Source organism: Diabrotica virgifera, chromosome 3 (genome assembly GCF_917563875.1).
Source record: "Diabrotica virgifera virgifera chromosome 3, PGI_DIABVI_V3a".
Classification (NCBI taxonomy): Eukaryota; Metazoa; Arthropoda; class Insecta; order Coleoptera; family Chrysomelidae; genus Diabrotica; species Diabrotica virgifera.
In genome coordinates, this window is record NC_065445.1 from 163,290,630 (window position 1) to 163,308,090 (window position 17,461).

The 17,461-nt window shown below is 33.3% G+C and overlaps 1 protein-coding gene and 2 long non-coding RNA genes across 4 annotated transcripts in view; all 3 read right to left on the bottom strand.

The window, feature by feature from the left end:
• Window positions 1-620: 620 nt before the first annotated feature.
• Window positions 621-2,815, bottom strand: LOC126882203 (uncharacterized). Its single transcript, XR_007697218.1, has 3 exons — window positions 2,535-2,815; window positions 1,741-1,899; window positions 621-805 (listed from the first exon to the last, which is right to left on the bottom strand). It is a non-coding gene; the product is annotated as an uncharacterized LOC126882203 (long non-coding RNA).
• Window positions 2,816-5,842: 3,027 nt separating this feature from the next.
• Window positions 5,843-9,059, bottom strand: LOC126882205 (uncharacterized). The gene is made up of 3 exons (XR_007697220.1): window positions 8,240-9,059; window positions 7,375-7,532; window positions 5,843-6,382 (listed from the first exon to the last, which is right to left on the bottom strand). It is a non-coding gene; the product is annotated as an uncharacterized LOC126882205 (long non-coding RNA).
• A 1,154-nt stretch (window positions 9,060-10,213) lies between these two features.
• Window positions 10,214-17,461, bottom strand: part of LOC126882197 (replication factor C subunit 2) — a 238,026-nt gene continuing 230,778 nt past the window's right edge. For both annotated transcript variants that reach the window (XM_050647015.1, XM_050647014.1), the window contains 2 exons: window positions 10,553-10,876; window positions 10,214-10,387 (listed from right to left, as the gene is read on the bottom strand). In XM_050647015.1, coding sequence (XP_050502972.1) covers window positions 10,277-10,387; window positions 10,553-10,876 — 435 coding nt within the window. In that variant the 3' untranslated portion in view covers window positions 10,214-10,276. The remainder of the gene's footprint in view (window positions 10,388-10,552; window positions 10,877-17,461) is intronic.

Sequence of the window (17,461 nt, forward strand, 5' to 3'; positions counted from 1 at the left end):
TTCCATGAATGTTCCTAGAATGTACACACAGGACATTGAAAACATTCCTGGAATGTCCCCAAATGCACACGAATGTCCCTGGAAAGTACCAGGAAAGTGCTGTGTCAGCATTTTAAATATTCTTAGAATGTTCTGTTGGAACATTCCATGAATGTCTACGAATGTTCTTTGGACATTCACAGTCTATTTTTTAGACTGAATGTCTTGTTGGAACATTCCATGAATGTTCTTTGGACATTCACAGTATATTTTTAGACTGAATGTCTTGTTAGAACATTCCATGAATGTCTACGAACGTTCTTTGAACATTCACAGTATATTTTTTAGACATTCACTGAAATATATCGTCAGTAATGTGACAATACCTCCTATATGTTTTTTCATGAGGTTTGCAGGAGACGAAAAACATTTTTTAAGGTCACTTTCTGGTTTCGTACGTATTCTGACTTTTTTTGTAGTAAATAGATAGTTGAATGTACTGCAAAACAAGTCAAAAAATATATGAAAACAGGAGGTGGCCGAAACAAGTTTTTAGTCTATCTTACAAATCTCTTGAAAAAAACAGATAGGAGGTACTGTCACATCACTGACGATATATGGCCATACCAAATAATACATCCTTGATAAATATAAACATTTTTATTGCAAAAAATCTTTACATACATTTTTTAATGTAATTTGCTGACATTCCTAAATATTATAAAAAAATGTGTCACATTTGCTTTGTAAACCTTTCTTTTGCTTTTCGTAGCCACATATTCCGTTTCCTTTCTGGTTTTTTGTAGACCACTTCTCTCAGCTGATTCTAAAAGAAAATAAAATAAAAGGTAATTTTTCTATCCTTTACAATTAACAATCAGAAGAAATATTATTTACAGGTAATAATATGCATAAATAATAATAATAAAAAAATAAATACTAAATAATATTTAAATAAATAATATTTAATAAATAAAATAATAATAATGAACATTTTGTATTTTGACAACGACATCCGATGTGGAAGTAGAAACTTTAATAAAATTATTTTTTCAAGTAAATTGTGGCTTATTTCCCCATTAGAATAATTAATTACAAAAAAGCCACAAAGAAATAGATTTTTCACAAACAAATAAGTATTTAGTATTCATTATATTTATTGTTTTTATTATTTACTTTAATGTCCTACTGGTACATTATTTGACAAATAATGACATTTCGAAGTCTGTTAAGTACGATATAACGCCCTTGGGCATTAAATTTAAATAACGACTTAGATACTGTCAAGTTGACAAATATCAACCTAACTAAAACTATGGTTACCACAATTACGTTACTACTGTTACTGGTAAATGTACTTATTTAAAAACTAATCAATTCAAAATTCATTCAAATTTTTCGCATATAAAGAATAATTTAGTTGGACATTAAACGTTGAAGGCACCACAGGTATTATAATAATAACGCTTTCGGTCAACGTATATCCCTATAATACCCTTGGTACCTTAATAACTGTAACATAAGATTATACCTTAATTCTTGTTTTCGATTTCTGATGTTTTTATTTATTTACATTGAATATTAATCTGTTTTGTTGTATAATCTACTTCGCAATAATTATGTGATATATTTGACTTAAAATGAATTCAAAAATTTTTTGTAGTTGGGCAACAATGTCAACTTAGATCTCCGATGTAGATAATGAATTACAACAGTATCTATATTGTACGGACTGTATTATTAATTAGGTTATGCATATACCTGTGTGACATAAGCTATTGGAACAGCACAGTCTCTCAAACGAACAGATGAAAGTGAAGTTCTGTCAATATCTTTTTCTAAAAAGTGTTTTGAACATACTCCTCTATTAACAAATCTAATCTATACTTTCTTGTCTTCTTCGCAGGATCTTCTGGAAAGCTAAAAATACAAAATATATGCATTACTAAGCATTATTAACAAATTTTAGTTTTAAATAAAAAATATGATTAATGAACTCACAAAATTATTATAAAACAGCTTAGAAATTGTTTATTAGTATAGTCGGTTCCCCAAACTCAGACACAACTGGCTAGTGATTTTAGTAGGTAATTTTTTTTGTTTTTGGCCAATTTTGCCAAAATTACAGTAATTAGTACTGAGACTGAGTTTAGCAAATCGACTATAATATTCTGTGTATTCATTAGTTGGTACTGCATATTATAGTGTGTGGTCTACCATCCTATTTATAAACGCATACACTAGCAAAAACGCAAAAAGAATTATTTTAGTTTTACAAATCCTTTTGTTATTACCTATCTCTATTTACTATTTTAGTTAGGAATAAGCGAAGTTTGTGGCTTATTCACAATTATTATTAAAATAATAAATGGATATGACCAATTATTAACTTATAAAATAAAATAATAATTCTTCTGATTTATGCCTTTTATTCACTTTGTTATATCTACGTTACTTAAAAGATTTTTTATGAATAGTATTATTAGGGTATTAATAGTATTAATTTATTTTCTGAAATACAGGGCATGCTTTCGTTTACATATTTGCATACTAACCTTTTAATAGGGCTTTTCATTCAGTCATTTGTTTTGAGCTTCTGTCATAATTGAAACGTTATTCCTGCAGATTTTTTTATCTACATTTGTTTCTGCTACTCCAACTGCGTTAAAAACAGGACACCATTTTATGCACTATGTTAATAATACTATTAAAGCTATTATAAAAGTATCCGAATTAAAAAAATATTCTTAAAAAGCACAAATAATACAAAATACAAACAACAATCCACGGCAAGGCAAGGCCGGGCAACGGCAAGGTCGCCAGATGAAGATGCCAAGATGGCCGAAGCGAGGTCGTTGGTTGGTCGTTTTTAGTCACGTGATGCCCTCTCAAGGGTCATGCACAAAAATATATGCACGGCGAAGTTGAAAATGAACGCAAAAGAAATAAATATAAATGCCTCGCTTGGGTTTTGCATAAGTTATAAGTATTTTTTTTATTAACAAAATCGGATTCCAAATTGAATATTCGCGAACAATAATTTTTATTACATTTGTATGTTTATAATATTGTATTCATTGAACTTGGGAAACTCTTTAAATTTGACATATTATTGCACTGTAGGCCTAAAATGTCACTTAGTTTGTCTGGTATGTTATAAGTAATGTTGTATCTCTTACACGTATGTATTATTTCGCAACTTAAAATATAGGAACATTGGTAGTATGTTCACAGAATGTCTTATGGTAACATTCCAGGAATAATTTAATCAGATGTTCACCGAATGTTCCCTAAATGTCCAGGACATTCAAATATTGATAGAACTTTGGTAGTACATTCCTGGAATGTTGTGTGTTGTTAGGGAAGAACTACTACACATAGTTGAAGACTTCTATCAAGAACTATACACAAGCCGAAGAGAAGACCAAAAGAATTTGGAAGCCGCTGCATCACGTAAAGTTATCAACCAGGGTTCAGAACTCATGCCAGAGATCACACTAAACGAAATCCAGGACGCAATGAAAAAGATGAAAAACAACTAAGCGCCAGGAGAAGATGGAGTCGTAATAGAAGCTATAAAGATGGGTGGACGTGCCCTTCTCAACCAAATAAAAATTTTGTTTAACCTTTGTCTAACAGATTGTTGCATACCGGAAACATGGAACAATGCAGTAACAATTTTACTACACAAGAAAGGAGACAAGGCGCACCTAGAAAACTATAGACCAATCAGCTTATTGAACCACATCTATAAAATGTTTATCCGAATAATTACGACAAGACTAGAAAAAAAGTTAGATTTCTACCAACCCCGAGAACAAGCTGGATTCCGCTCAAAATTCGGAACAAACGATCACCTACAAACAATAAAAATCTTAATAGAAAAGTCGATAGAATATAACAGACCACTGGTACTTATCTTCATAGACTTTCACAAAGCCTTCGACACTGTGGAATTAGATAGCATTATAACTGCTCTGAACAATAGTAGAATAGATTACCGGTTTACAAAGTTAGTGCAAACTTTATACCAAAACGCCACAATGCGTGTAAAACTACATGATACTACCAGAGAAACTCATATCAAGCGAGGTGTGAGACAGGGCCACACTCTCTCACCTAAATTATTTATAGCGGTCCTCGAATACGCCTTTAAAATATTAAAGTGAGAAAATAGAGGAATAAAAATAGATGGAGAAATGCCCAATCATCTGCGTTTTGCCGACGATATAGTACTTAGTACCGAAGATCTGGGCGAAGCACAACAAATGCTACTAGAATTAGAAAACGTATCTTCAACAATGGGTCTAAAAATGAACCTCAGTAAGACAAAATTTATGACAAATTTAGTTCCCAGCGAACACCTAACCATCCAAAATCAAGTGGTAGAATTGACAGAAAAGTACATAAACTTACGTGCATAGAAATCGGCCCACCTAAAAATTTGGTCATTTTTGAAGTCTCGTATTTCCTAAACTTGTTGGCCGATTTAAGTGATTTTTTTAATATGTTATAGCCTTATTCTTCAAAAATATCGCTGTAATAATATTATCGCTACAGGTAAGTGTTGTTTTATAGCGGGTGTAACAATGATAGTGTGTTTTTTCCTCAAAGTTCGGAACACCCTGTGGAATATTCTAGCGTATATAAAATACTAAAATTAAAACTCAACTGTAGCCTTAGGCTTTCTTAACATTTTGCTTTTTGATTCATTCGCTTATGTTGGATAATAAAAAAGTTAGGTATTTTAACAACTAGCAACGTTCTTCATCAATACAGGGTGTTTCAAAATAAGTGCGACAAACTTTACGGGGAAATTTTGCATGAAAAATAATGACCGTTTCATTTATAAACATATGTCCGCAAATGCTTCGTTTTCGAGATACGGGATGTTGAATTTTTTTTTACAAACTGACGATTTATTTACTGCTCTAAAACCGGTTGAGATATGCAAATAAAATTTGGTGGGTTTTAAGAGGTAGTTATTGCGCATATTTGACATACAATTAAAAATTTGATATTCACCATTGGCGTGCATACGGGTCATATTACCCGTATGCACGCCAATGGTAAATATAAAAATCTTAACTGTATGCCAAAAAATGCACAATAATTACCTCTTAAAACCTACCCAATTTCATTTGTATATCTCATGCGGTTTCAGAGCAATAAATAAATCGTCAGATTGTACGAACAAATTCAACATCCCGTATTTCTGAAACGAAGCATATGCGAACATATGATTATAAACCTAACGGTCATTATTTTTTCATGCAGAATTACCCCTTAAAGTTTGTCGCACTTATTTAGAAACACCCTGTATTGATGAAGAACGTTGCTAGTTGTTAAAATACCTAACTTTTTTATTATCCAACATAAGCGAACGAATCAAAAATCAAAATGTTAAGAAAGCCTAAGGCTACAGTTGAGTTTTAATTTCAATATTTTATATATGCTAGAATATTCCACAGGGTGTTCCGAACTTTAAGGAAAAAACACACTATCATTTTTACACCCGGTATAAAATAACACTTAACTGTTTAACAATAATATTATTACAGCGATATTGTTGAAGAATAACCCTAATAACACAAAACATTCCATGAATGTTCCTAGAATGTACACACAGGACATTGAAAACATTCCTGGAATGTCCCCAAATGCACACGAATGTCCCTGGAAAGTCCCAGGAAAGTGCTGTGTCAGCATTTTAAATATTCTTAGAATGTTCTGTTGGAACATTCCATGAATGTCTACGAATGTTCTTTGGACATTCACAGTCTATTTTTTAGACTGAATGTCTTGTTGGAACATTCCATGAATGTTCTTTGGACATTCACAGTATATTTTTAGACTGAATGTCTTGTTAGAACATTCCATGAATGTCTACGAACGTTCTTTGAACATTCACAGTATATTTTTTAGACATTCACTGAAATATATCGTCAGTAATGTGACAATACCTCCTATATGTTTTTTCATGAGGTTTGCAGGAGACGAAAAACATTTTTTAAGGTCACTTTCTGTTTTCGTACGTATTCTGACTTTTTTTGTAGTAAATAGATAGTTGAATTTACTGCAAAACAAGTCAAAAAATATATGAAAACAGGAGGTGGCCGAAACAAGTTTTTAGTCTATCTTACAAATCTCTTGAAAAAAACAGATAGGAGGTATTGTCACATCACTGACGATATGTGGCCATACCAAATAATACATCCTTGATAAATATAAACATTTTTATTGCAAAAAATCTTTACATACATTTTTTAATGTAATTTACTGACATTCCTAAATATTATAAAAAAATGTGTCACATTTGCTTTGTAAACCTTTCTTTTGCTTTTCGTAGCCACATATTCCGTTTCCTTTCTGGTTTTTTGTAGACCACTTCTCTCAGCTGATTCTAAAAGAAAATAAATTAAAAGGTAATTTTTCTATCCTTTACAATTAACAATCAGAAGAAATATTATTTACAGGTAATAATACGCATAAATAATAATAATAAAAAAATAAATATTAAATAATATTTAAATAAATAATAAATATTTAATAAATAAAATAATAATAATGAACATTTTGTATTTTGACAACGACATCCGATGTGGAAGTAGAAACCTTAATAAAATTATTTTTTCAAGTAAATTGTGGCTTATTTCCCCATTAGAATAGTTAATTACAAAAAAGCCACAAAGAAATAGATTTTTCACAAACAAATAAGTATTTAGTATTCATTATATTTATTGTTTTTATTATTTACTTTAATGTCCTACTGGTACATTATTTGACAAATAATGACATTTCGAAGTCTGTTAAGTACGATATAACGCCCTTGGGCATTAAATTTAAATAACGACTTAGATACTGTCAAGTTGACAAATATCAACCTAAGTAAAACTATGGTTACCACAATTACGTTACTACTGTTACTGGTAAATGTACTTATTTAAAAACTAATCAATTCAAAATTCATTCAAATTTTTCGCATATAAAGAATAATTTAGTCGGACATTAAACGTTGAAGGCACCACAGGTATTATAATAATAACGCTTTCGGTCAACGTATATCCCTCAGGACGAAGGCCCTTGTTAAAAACACCATTGACCTCAAGCGTTATTATCCTTATAATACCCTTGGTACCTTAATAACTGTAACATAAGATTATACCTTAATTCTTGTTTTCTATTTCTGATGTTTTTATTTATTTACATTGAATATTAATATGTTTTGTTGTATAATCTACTTCACAATAATTATGTGATATATTTGACTTAAAATGAATTCAAAAATTTTTTGTAGTTGGGCAACAATATCAACTTAGATCTCCGATGTAGATAATGAATTACAACAGTATCTATATTGTACGGACTATATTATTAATTAGGTTATGCATATACCTGTGTGACATAAGCTATTGGAACAGCACAGTCTCTCAAACGAACAGATGAAAGTGAAGTTCTGTCAATATCTTTTTCTAAAAAGTGTTTTGAACATACTCCTCTATTAACAAATCTGATCTATACTTCATGTCTTCTTCGCAGGATCTTCTGGAAAGCTAAAAATACAAAATATATGCATTACTAAGCATTAACAAATTTTAGTTTTAAATAAAAAATATGATTAATGAACTCACAAAATATTATAAAACAGCTTAGAAATTGTTTATTAGTATAGTCGGTTCCCCAAACTCAGACACAACTGGCTAGTGATTTTAGTAGGTAATTTTTTTTGTTTTTGGCCAATTTTGCCAAAATTACAGTAATTATTAACTATTTAGTTATTATTTTTTTTTATTTACTAAATTATTTACTAAAATCACTAGCCAGTTGTGTTGTGTCTGAGACTCGGTAGTACTGAGACTGAGTTTAGCAGATCGACTATAATATTCTGTGTATTCATTAGTTGGTACTGCATATTATAGTGTGTGGTCTACCATCCTATTTATAAACGCATACATTAGCAAAAACGCAAAAAGAATTATTTTAGTTTTACAAATCCTTTTGTTATTATCTCTATTTACTATTTTAGTTAGGAATAAGCGAAGTTTGTGGCTTATTCACAATTATTATTAAAATAATAAATGGATATGACCAATTATTAACTTATAAAATAAAAATTCTTCTGATTTATGCCTTTTATTCACTTTGTTATATCTACGTTACTTAAAAGATTTTTTATGAATAGTATTATTAGGGTATTAATAGTATTAATTTATTTTCTGAAATACAGGGCATGCCTTCGTTTACATATTTGCATACTAACCTTTTAATAGGGCTTTTCATTCACACTAATTCACAGTCATTTGTTTCAGCTTCTGTCATAATTGAAACGTTATTCCTGCAGATTTTTTTATCTACATTTGTTTCTGCTACTCCAACTGCGTCAAAAACAGGACACCATTTTATGCACTATGTTAATAATACTATTAAAGCTATTATAAAAGTATCCGAATTAAAAAAATATTCTTAAAAAGCACAAATAATACAACTATCCACGGCAAGGCAAGGCCGGGCAAGGTGGACAAGATGAAATGAAAATGAAGATGCCAAGATGGCCGAAGCGAGGTCGTTGGTTGGTCGTTTTTAGTCACGTGATGCCCTCTCAAGCGCCATGCACAAAAATATATGCACGGCGAATTTGAAAATGAACGCAAAAGAAATAAATATAAATAATGCCTCTCTTGGGTTTTGCATAAGTTATAAGTATTTTTTTATTAACAAAATCGCATTCCAAATTGAATATTCGCGAACAATAATTTTTATTACATTTGTATGTTTATAATATTGTATTAATTGAACTTGGGAAACTCTTTAAATTTGACACTGTAGGCCTAAAATGTCACTTAGTTTGTCTGGTATGTTATAAGTAATGTTGTATCTGAATCTGTTACACGTATGTATTATTTCGCAACTTAAAATATAGGAACATTGGTAGTATGTTCACAGAATGTCTTATGGTAACATTCCAGGAATAATTTAAACAGATGTTCACCGAATGTTCCCTAAATGTCCAGGACATTCAAATATTGATAGAACTTTGGTAGTACATTCCTGGAATGTTGTGTGTTGTTAGGGAAGGCTATAACATATTAAAAAAATCACTTAAATCGGCCAACAGGTTTAGGAAATACGAGACTTCAAAAATGACCAAATTTTGAGGTGGGCTGATTTCTATGCACGTAAGTTTATATCTCGGTCATGAAATCAGAATAGGCAAGGACAATCAGACTTGCGAATTTCAAGGACGAATAACACTTGCTTGGGCGGCGTATGGTTCACTAAGAGACATCTTCAAGAGCTATGAAACGGAAGACATTTGACCAATGCGTTCTTCCTATTATGACATACGGAGCAGAAACTCTCACGCTCACAAAAACAACAGCACTAAAAATGCGAGTGGCACAAAGGCGCATGGAAAGATCGATTCTCGGCGTAACAAAAAAAGACAAAATAAGGAACCAAGACTTGAGGAAAAGAACAGGTATCACTGATGTCGTTAAACGTATAGCCAAGCTGAAATGGAATTGGGCAGGTCACATAGCGCGACTGAAAGACTCAAGATGGACCAGAAAACTAATTGACTGGCGCCCAAGAGAAGACAAACGCAGCAGAGGGCGACCACCAACACGCTGGATGGACGAACATTAACCGAATATCCAAGAAATGGCAACAAGAAGCACAGAACCGTGAAGAGTGGCGAAGAATGGGAGAGACCTATGTCCAGCAGTGGACAGAAGAGGTTGCATGATGAACTAATAAAAACAAAAAAAAACGCTAATGATAATATAAACAAAAACACTGGAGATAAGAGAGCTATTTTTACGAACCTCTCTCGTTGGATATTCAAATGATACTAATAATGACATACGCGGTAGAAATAGAACCTAACAGACAGGATAAAAAGAATGCTAGAAATAGCAGAGATGAAAAGCCTTTGAAAAATTGATGGCAAGACACTATGGTACATGCTTATAAGAACAGATATACAATGGAGATGCAAGGTAGAGAACATTAGAAACGGGGTAAGCAACAAGAGTAGAATGGAACAACTACGTAAGCTGAATGATAACAAATCGAGCAGTAAAGGCGGCAAGAGACTGTTGCCTATAGGAAGAAGATCAGTAGGAAGACCATAAAAACGACAGAACAACTTACTGATTTTTAAATTTTTTTAGTTTTATAGAATTTTAATGTACTATTTTGTACTTCTGGTCATCCAGTAATAAAACTTCAAACGCAATATGAAAATATTTATTAGAAAATACTTAACAGCTGTTGGGTGAGAAAATGGGTAAAATGGCTACATTCTGGTGTCGCCTTTGGCAGCTTTACACAACCTTGCCAATAATCTAGACATTTGCATCAGTGAACACAGACCATCCACTATTCTTTGATGAGTGACGCCAATCTCCTATAAAAAATATTTATTGTATTAATTATTTGTGTATTTAGAGTCTTTATAGTGCTTAATAATAATTTACAGTAATTTTTATTTATAAAGTTAGTTTTAACCAGGCATCAGTTAACTTCCATTAAAATACAGCATATGTAGCACAGAAAAGATATGTTTTCTCACCTTTATAAATTCTAATTTTAACCCCTCTTCCATATCCATATTTTTGCAGACCTTGAAGATATTCTTTATTATATCCTCTGCAGCATATCCCAAATTCCATAAGTGCTCTATTACTTTATAGGCCTTTCTGATGTCACCTGTTGTACAATTTTTCAACATGTCTTTTATCAACATAGGGTGCGGCTCATCACATACTTTAAACACTGATTGAGAATTTACTTCACCAAAACCATTGTGAGTGGATTGCAGATTGTTCAAGGCCTGTCTCATGTCACCTTGAGCTGTGAAAACTATAGCTTCAAGACCATCTTCAGTATATTTTACCTAAGACAAAAAAATGTATTATAACGGTAGCAATACTCCTCTTCCGAAACAATATTAAGACAAAATAGTAAAATACCCGTAAGACAAGACTTTAGACTTTAAAGTAATTTATATTTTTTGGATCATTCTGAACAAAAATGGTTTCTTGCAATTTTTTTCTAAAGTTGAAATTTGAACAGTTGAAAAAAACTTATAAATCTGGAAAAGTGCATTCTTCTTTATTTAAATTTGTTGCTGTATAGTCTATTGATGTTATAAAGTACAAGGCACAAACCTTATGGAAATTAGGTCCCAGTGGATTTAGTTCATACTTTGTGAAAATATTCTTTGAAGCATTGTGATGAAAAGTTCTCATGGGCACAACTCGATCGTATGGAGGACTTTCAAGATATAAAGGCACAAACTCGGAAAATTATAAGATTTACTGGGTATTCCAATTCCCTGAGTTACTGGTTATCTGGCAACATGTAGAAGTTTGGATCAAAGAAAAGTACTAGTAGTTTAGGATTTTTTCCTGGCTATTCAATAGCGACCTTTACTTTGACCTTGACCTTTAACGGACGTCATCTTCTAGAGTTTCGAGGGTTTTCGGCATTAAATTAATATAATGGGTTTTTGAGATCACTAAACACGAATATTATTATTACATAGAAATAAGGGCTGGGGTCATGGAGACCCATAAGCCCATTTACAAGAAAAATGAAACAGTACCTACATTACAATAATTAGTTTCGCAAATAAACTATAGACTTGTAGATTGTGCACAACACTGATCAGTTTATAAACAAATAACTGTCTAGTTGGTTTTTGAAAACATTTATAGATGGGGAATTTATAACTTCCGTTGGGAGACTGTTCCATATACAAAAAATACGATTACACAGAAAATAATGGCGCCTTATCGATGAAAAGGGTTCCTTCTTCACTTTCAAACTGTGTCCACGTAGTCTGCTGTGATCATCTAAAATAAACAAGTGCTAAAGAAACTCTTTGTTGGTACTATCTGGCCTTCTTTGTTTGAAAGATAGTCTGGTGGCCTTCTTTTGGATATTTTCGAGAAGAGTTCTATCGCTCCCTAATTCTGGGCACCAAACCGTTCCACAGTACTCCAGTAGGGGTCGGACATAAGTTTTATACAATCGAATAGAACCCGAATTCGCTTTTCTAGTAACGTTTGAAATATGCTCCGACCAAATTTTGAGTAATTGTTACACCAAGGTCACTATATGATTCCACAGTATCCAGTAAATACCCGTCTATCGAGTAAGACAAACGCGGGTTATTTTTTCCCAAATGTAAAACCACACACTTATCTCTATTTAGAGGTAACATCCAATCCGAACACCACTTAAAGATCGAATCTAAGTCACTTTGTAAGTCTTGCCCATTCAAGAGTGGGTCAGGAAATATTTTTGTATCGTCTGCGTAGAAAGTCTTACTAGATTTGATATGAGATTCAAGATCACTAGCATACAACACAAATAGTAGTGGACCCAAAACAGATCCTTGTGGAACACCACTTAAAACCAGTTTTTTAGATGACAGCGGCTTGCCAACTCTAACACAAAACTCCCGATTTGTTAAAAAATCTTTAATCCACTCAAGAAGTTGTCCGCGAATGCCAAAATGTTCTAGTTTATACATCAATTTTCTTCTTAGTACTCGATCAAACACTTTTGCAAAGTCTAAATATATTACATCCACAGGTCGTTTTTTATCTAACGCTGCTGTCCATTCATTAACTCACCACAGTAAATTAGTCATGGTTGATCGACTTTTCACAAAGCCATGTTGTTGTAGAGGAATAATTTTTTCTCGAAGTAAAAATTCTCAAAGACACTCTGTGATAATTGATTCCATAAGTTTACAAATAACAGGTGTAAGGCTTATTGGTCTATAATTATTAGGATCTAACTTATTTCCTTTTTTTAAATATAGGTGTCACCGAAGCACTCTTCCAAATTAAAGGCAAAGAAGTGCATTAAAAGATGAACGCATTATTAGTGATAGTGGAACAGAGAGGATATATGAACATTTTTTCAACAATAATGCAGAAATTTTATCGGGCCCTGGAGATGAGTTGTTTTTTAATTTGTCAATATGGCGCTGAATGATTTCAGGTGGAAAAATCGGTATAATCAAGTTTCGGAATAACTCGTGGATTACTGATTATAGGAAACTGATTTTGAGATGGTTCAATAGCAAAAACTTTAGAAAAAGTATCTGCGAGAATGTTAGCGACCTCATACGTGTTCTGACAAATCGTTTCACCATTCTTTCTAACAGTGGAATGGACACTTTAGAAGACATAGCAGACCTAACATATTTATACAGTTTTTTAGAGTCGTTGCAGCTTACAATAGATTCTTCATATGCCATTCTGGCTTCGTTGATATAGTTTTTTAGTATTCCTGTGTAGTTTTTGTGAGTTTGTAAGTCACGTGTATCACCTGTACGTTTGTATTTTCGCCATAATTTTCTTTTGTGTCTTATAAGTGATATCAATTCATCGTTAATCCACGGCTTAAGTTTGTTGCTATAATATGTTTTTTTGTAGTGTTGAGTCTTTTGTAGTTGTCAATGATGTTCATCAATGTTGTGATGTTGTGTCAATGAAATTATTCCAAACTTCTTCCGGATGTTCTAGACTTCCTAGTAGTAACGGCCAATCAACATCACGCAATTGAAGAGAGATTTTCAAAATTTGTTATTTCATGCATAACTGTATTTTCACTAAGATGGTTATATTCCGTAATAAGCTGTATGTTTGTCGTGATAACTATATGGTCAGAATTGCCCACTGGAATGCGAATCACCGGTTCTGTAAGCAATTGGTCATCATTTGTAAAAATCAAATCTAACGCTGATGGCTGTTTATTCTAAAACGAGTTGGATTGGTAATCAATTGGTGTAGATTAGAACTTTGAACAAAGTTTGCAAAAATGTTTCTCGCATATGTTAGTTCATTGCTTACAATAGTCAAAGGCCAAGAGATATCAGCAAAAGTGAAATCACCAAATAAAACAAGGTTTTCCAGGTTTGAAAGGAGTTCCATTTTTTCAATCAAGATTAGGTCATCTTCTAGGACAGTACTACCTGGACGATATAGGCACGCCAAGAGAATAACAAGTGAATTAAGAGAAATTTTTAAACAAGAGTTCAATGTTAGGTACAACAACATCCAGATGAGCAACAGAAAAAGTTTCAGAAATTTCTAATGACAGGTATATGCACACTCCTCCCCCACTTCGATTGCTGCGATCAAATCTGTAAAGAGAGTATCCATATATAGTATATAAATTGTCAGAATCTTTTTGTGTTAGCCATGTCTCGGTGATTAGTATTGTTTTAGGTGTTAAATCCTGAATATAACGTAAAAGTTCATTAAATTTAGAATGTAAAGTCACTAAATTGGTATAAAAGCAGAGCCAGTCGCAAAAACAAGTTTTTTTAATATTATTGTCGAAAATTAGTAATTTTTGGTATACTACGTATGTATTTTATTGTTAAATTTTGCTCTCCGTTTTCTTTTCTAGTCTCTAACTCAGATCGTAACTATTTTAAAAAGTTAACTTGCATAGCTGTCTTATCATCAACAATGGATACATTTTTGGTTTTTGCTTTTTCTAAGAGTTTCCTTTTATTTCGTAGAATTTGCTTAGCTTCATACTCATTATTCATTACCATTTTGATCATTCTAGGAAATCTATCACCAACTTTGCCTACTCTAAAGAAAGTAACCGGGGTAGCATTACATTCTACAGTCGACAAAATTTCCTCCAAAAATTTTTTGTCTTCATCTTTTTTAGTTTGAATATCACCTGTAGATTCTGGTACGCCTCTGACAATAACATTTTTGGCACGATTAATATGATCGATGGCTTCATTGGCGATATTTTCAGCAAATTGTGGTGACGAATGTTGGTCAGTAGATGATAATTTAATTTCTAGATCATTGAATTTCGTTGTAATTTCAGCGACCTTTTCATATATTTGACTAATTGTTAATTGTAAATCACCATTATATTCCTTAAGAATGGATTTTAAATTAGAAAACGCTTCAATATTGCTTGAAGAGCCGTTACAAATAATTTTAATTCCCCGCACTTTACATCTGGTTATGCGATCATCTAGGAATCTAGGCGAAGCTCGGTACATGCCAGGTGAATTCCTCTTTTGCAGGCATCACATTGTAGGGCCGAATGTTCACGGTCGTCGATCGCTTTCAAACAATTAGCGCAGGTTTGACTAGTTGGCATGGTGGAAGAGATAGATAATAATTAATGTAAATAATGTAAATATATAGTCCGTCCGCTATAACTTTTCCCATGCGGTACGATTCAGTTTCAATCAAATTAAGTCAAAACAGAAAGTGAAACGTACGCCGATGTGTGTAGTATATAGTATACAGTATACAAAATGTATATACACATCGACGTTCGTTTCAATTTATGTTTTGACTTAATTTGATTGAAAATGAATCGTACCGCATGGGAAAAGTTATAGCGGACGGACTATATCTGACCTTGCAATACGATGAATTTATTAACACACAGGCCTGGATGCAATTTTCTGGAGCCAAATTCACCAAACAGACTGGATAGCACTTTAACTTATGTGCACTACTTTTAAAAATTTAATTTCAGATAGTTTACTAGTGCTAATTCCAAAACTAAACAGACTATCAAAATAACTGTGTACCTTTCAACAGCTCGCTACGATATGAATTGACCACCCGAGCACGTGGTGGCCAGGGCCACTGCAAGGGACGTCATCTTCTAGAGTTTCGATGGTTTTCGGTATTTAATTCATGCAAATGAATTACTGGAAGGTTTTTTGAGGTCGCTAGGTCAATGAAAGGGATCCTGGAGTTTCGAGGGTCTTCGGTACTACATTAATGCAAACGGATTAGTTATAGGTTTTTGGGGCTGCTAAACACGAATATGTTTTCAGCATAGATACAGGAGCACCTGGTACCTGAGACAGGTTATCTTCTGGAGTGTCGGAGGAATCAAATGGATTACTCTTAGGTTTTTGGGATTGCTGAACATACATACAGTATCAGATCCGACCCACGCATCACATTGTGCCTACGGCACGTCATCTTCTGGAGTTTCGAGGCTTATCGGCATTAAATTGATAAAAACGGATTACTAATGGCTTTTGGGGTCGCTGAACGCTAATACGCCATCAGATCCGACCCACGGAGCACCTGGTGCCTAAGGTTATTCATCTTCTCGAGTTTCAAAAGTTTTCGGAATTAAATTGATACGAATGGATTACTCATGGCTTTTTGGAGTTGCTGAACACGAATACGTTATCAGAACAGACACCGGAGCACCTATCGCCTAAGGCACGTCATCTTTTGGAGTTTCGAGAGTTTTAGGTACTAAATTGATGCAAACGGATTGGTACACACCGAGTATTCAGAGGTTTTCTGAGTTGCTGTTCAAAGAAAGCGTACAAATTAGTGAAAAGATTTTTTTCAATGTGCTATTCAATTGTTTTAATTCTTTATAAATTTAACTCAATTTATATCCGACAATGTTTTTCTTTCATTTATTTTAACCCCTTCGGTACGGTGATGCATCCGTGTCCATCATACTTAACTGTCCGCTCAGTACGGTGATGCATACGGGTGCATCATGAGTTTTCGTTCGCCGTATACGGCGGTGTCACCATCCGCATCATATTTCAGGTATTTTTGTTCCGTCCGAATTACCTTATTCAAACCTAAAAGTGGGGAAACCACGCCCAAAAGTGGGTGATGTCCAGAAAGAGATTAGATTTAGCTAATTTGATGGTGATATGGTTGTTTGGATGTTTGACTGATGGGATTGTGTGGGAGGTGAAGTTACTGTGCTGCTGTTTACAACTTACATTCTGATGGAATTTTCCAGATTAGGAGACTGGGACGATATCACTATCAAGCACAAAATAATCTGGGGAATTTCATCCGAATGATCTTGTTTATCTTTTTTAATAATTTTTGTTTAAAATGGTATTTTATAGATAAAATATAATTTAACTCACATACTACGTAGAATAATAAATTTAATAAAAATAGTTGTATTTCTAAAATTAGTGTTATTATTACATTAACTTTAATTAGTTGTATTTTAATGTGATACTGTATTTTAACAGACCGCGCGAAGCCGCTTGGTAAGCGCTCGAATCCGTATATAGGAGCCGACTTGCTGAATGACGGTCCGGCACGAAGGGGTTAAGGTCGATTTACTATTTGATAGTGTTATTCATCGTGGTCACTAGATACTCCAGAGTCTTTTATCTATGTCATATTCGTCTTCAGCAACCCCAAAAACACAAGAGTAATCCGCTTTCATCAATTTAGTACCAAAAACTCTCGAAACCCCAGAAGATGACGTGCCTTAGGCACCAGGTACCCCGGTGTCTGTTCTGATGGCGTATTTGTGTTTAGCAGCCCCAAAAACCCATGAGTAGTACCCATCTGCATCAATTTAATGCCGAAACCTGTCGAAACTCTAGAAGAAGACCTGCCTTGGGCACCAGGTGCTCCGTGGGTCAGATCTGATGGGGTATTCACGTTCTGCAGCCCCAAAAACC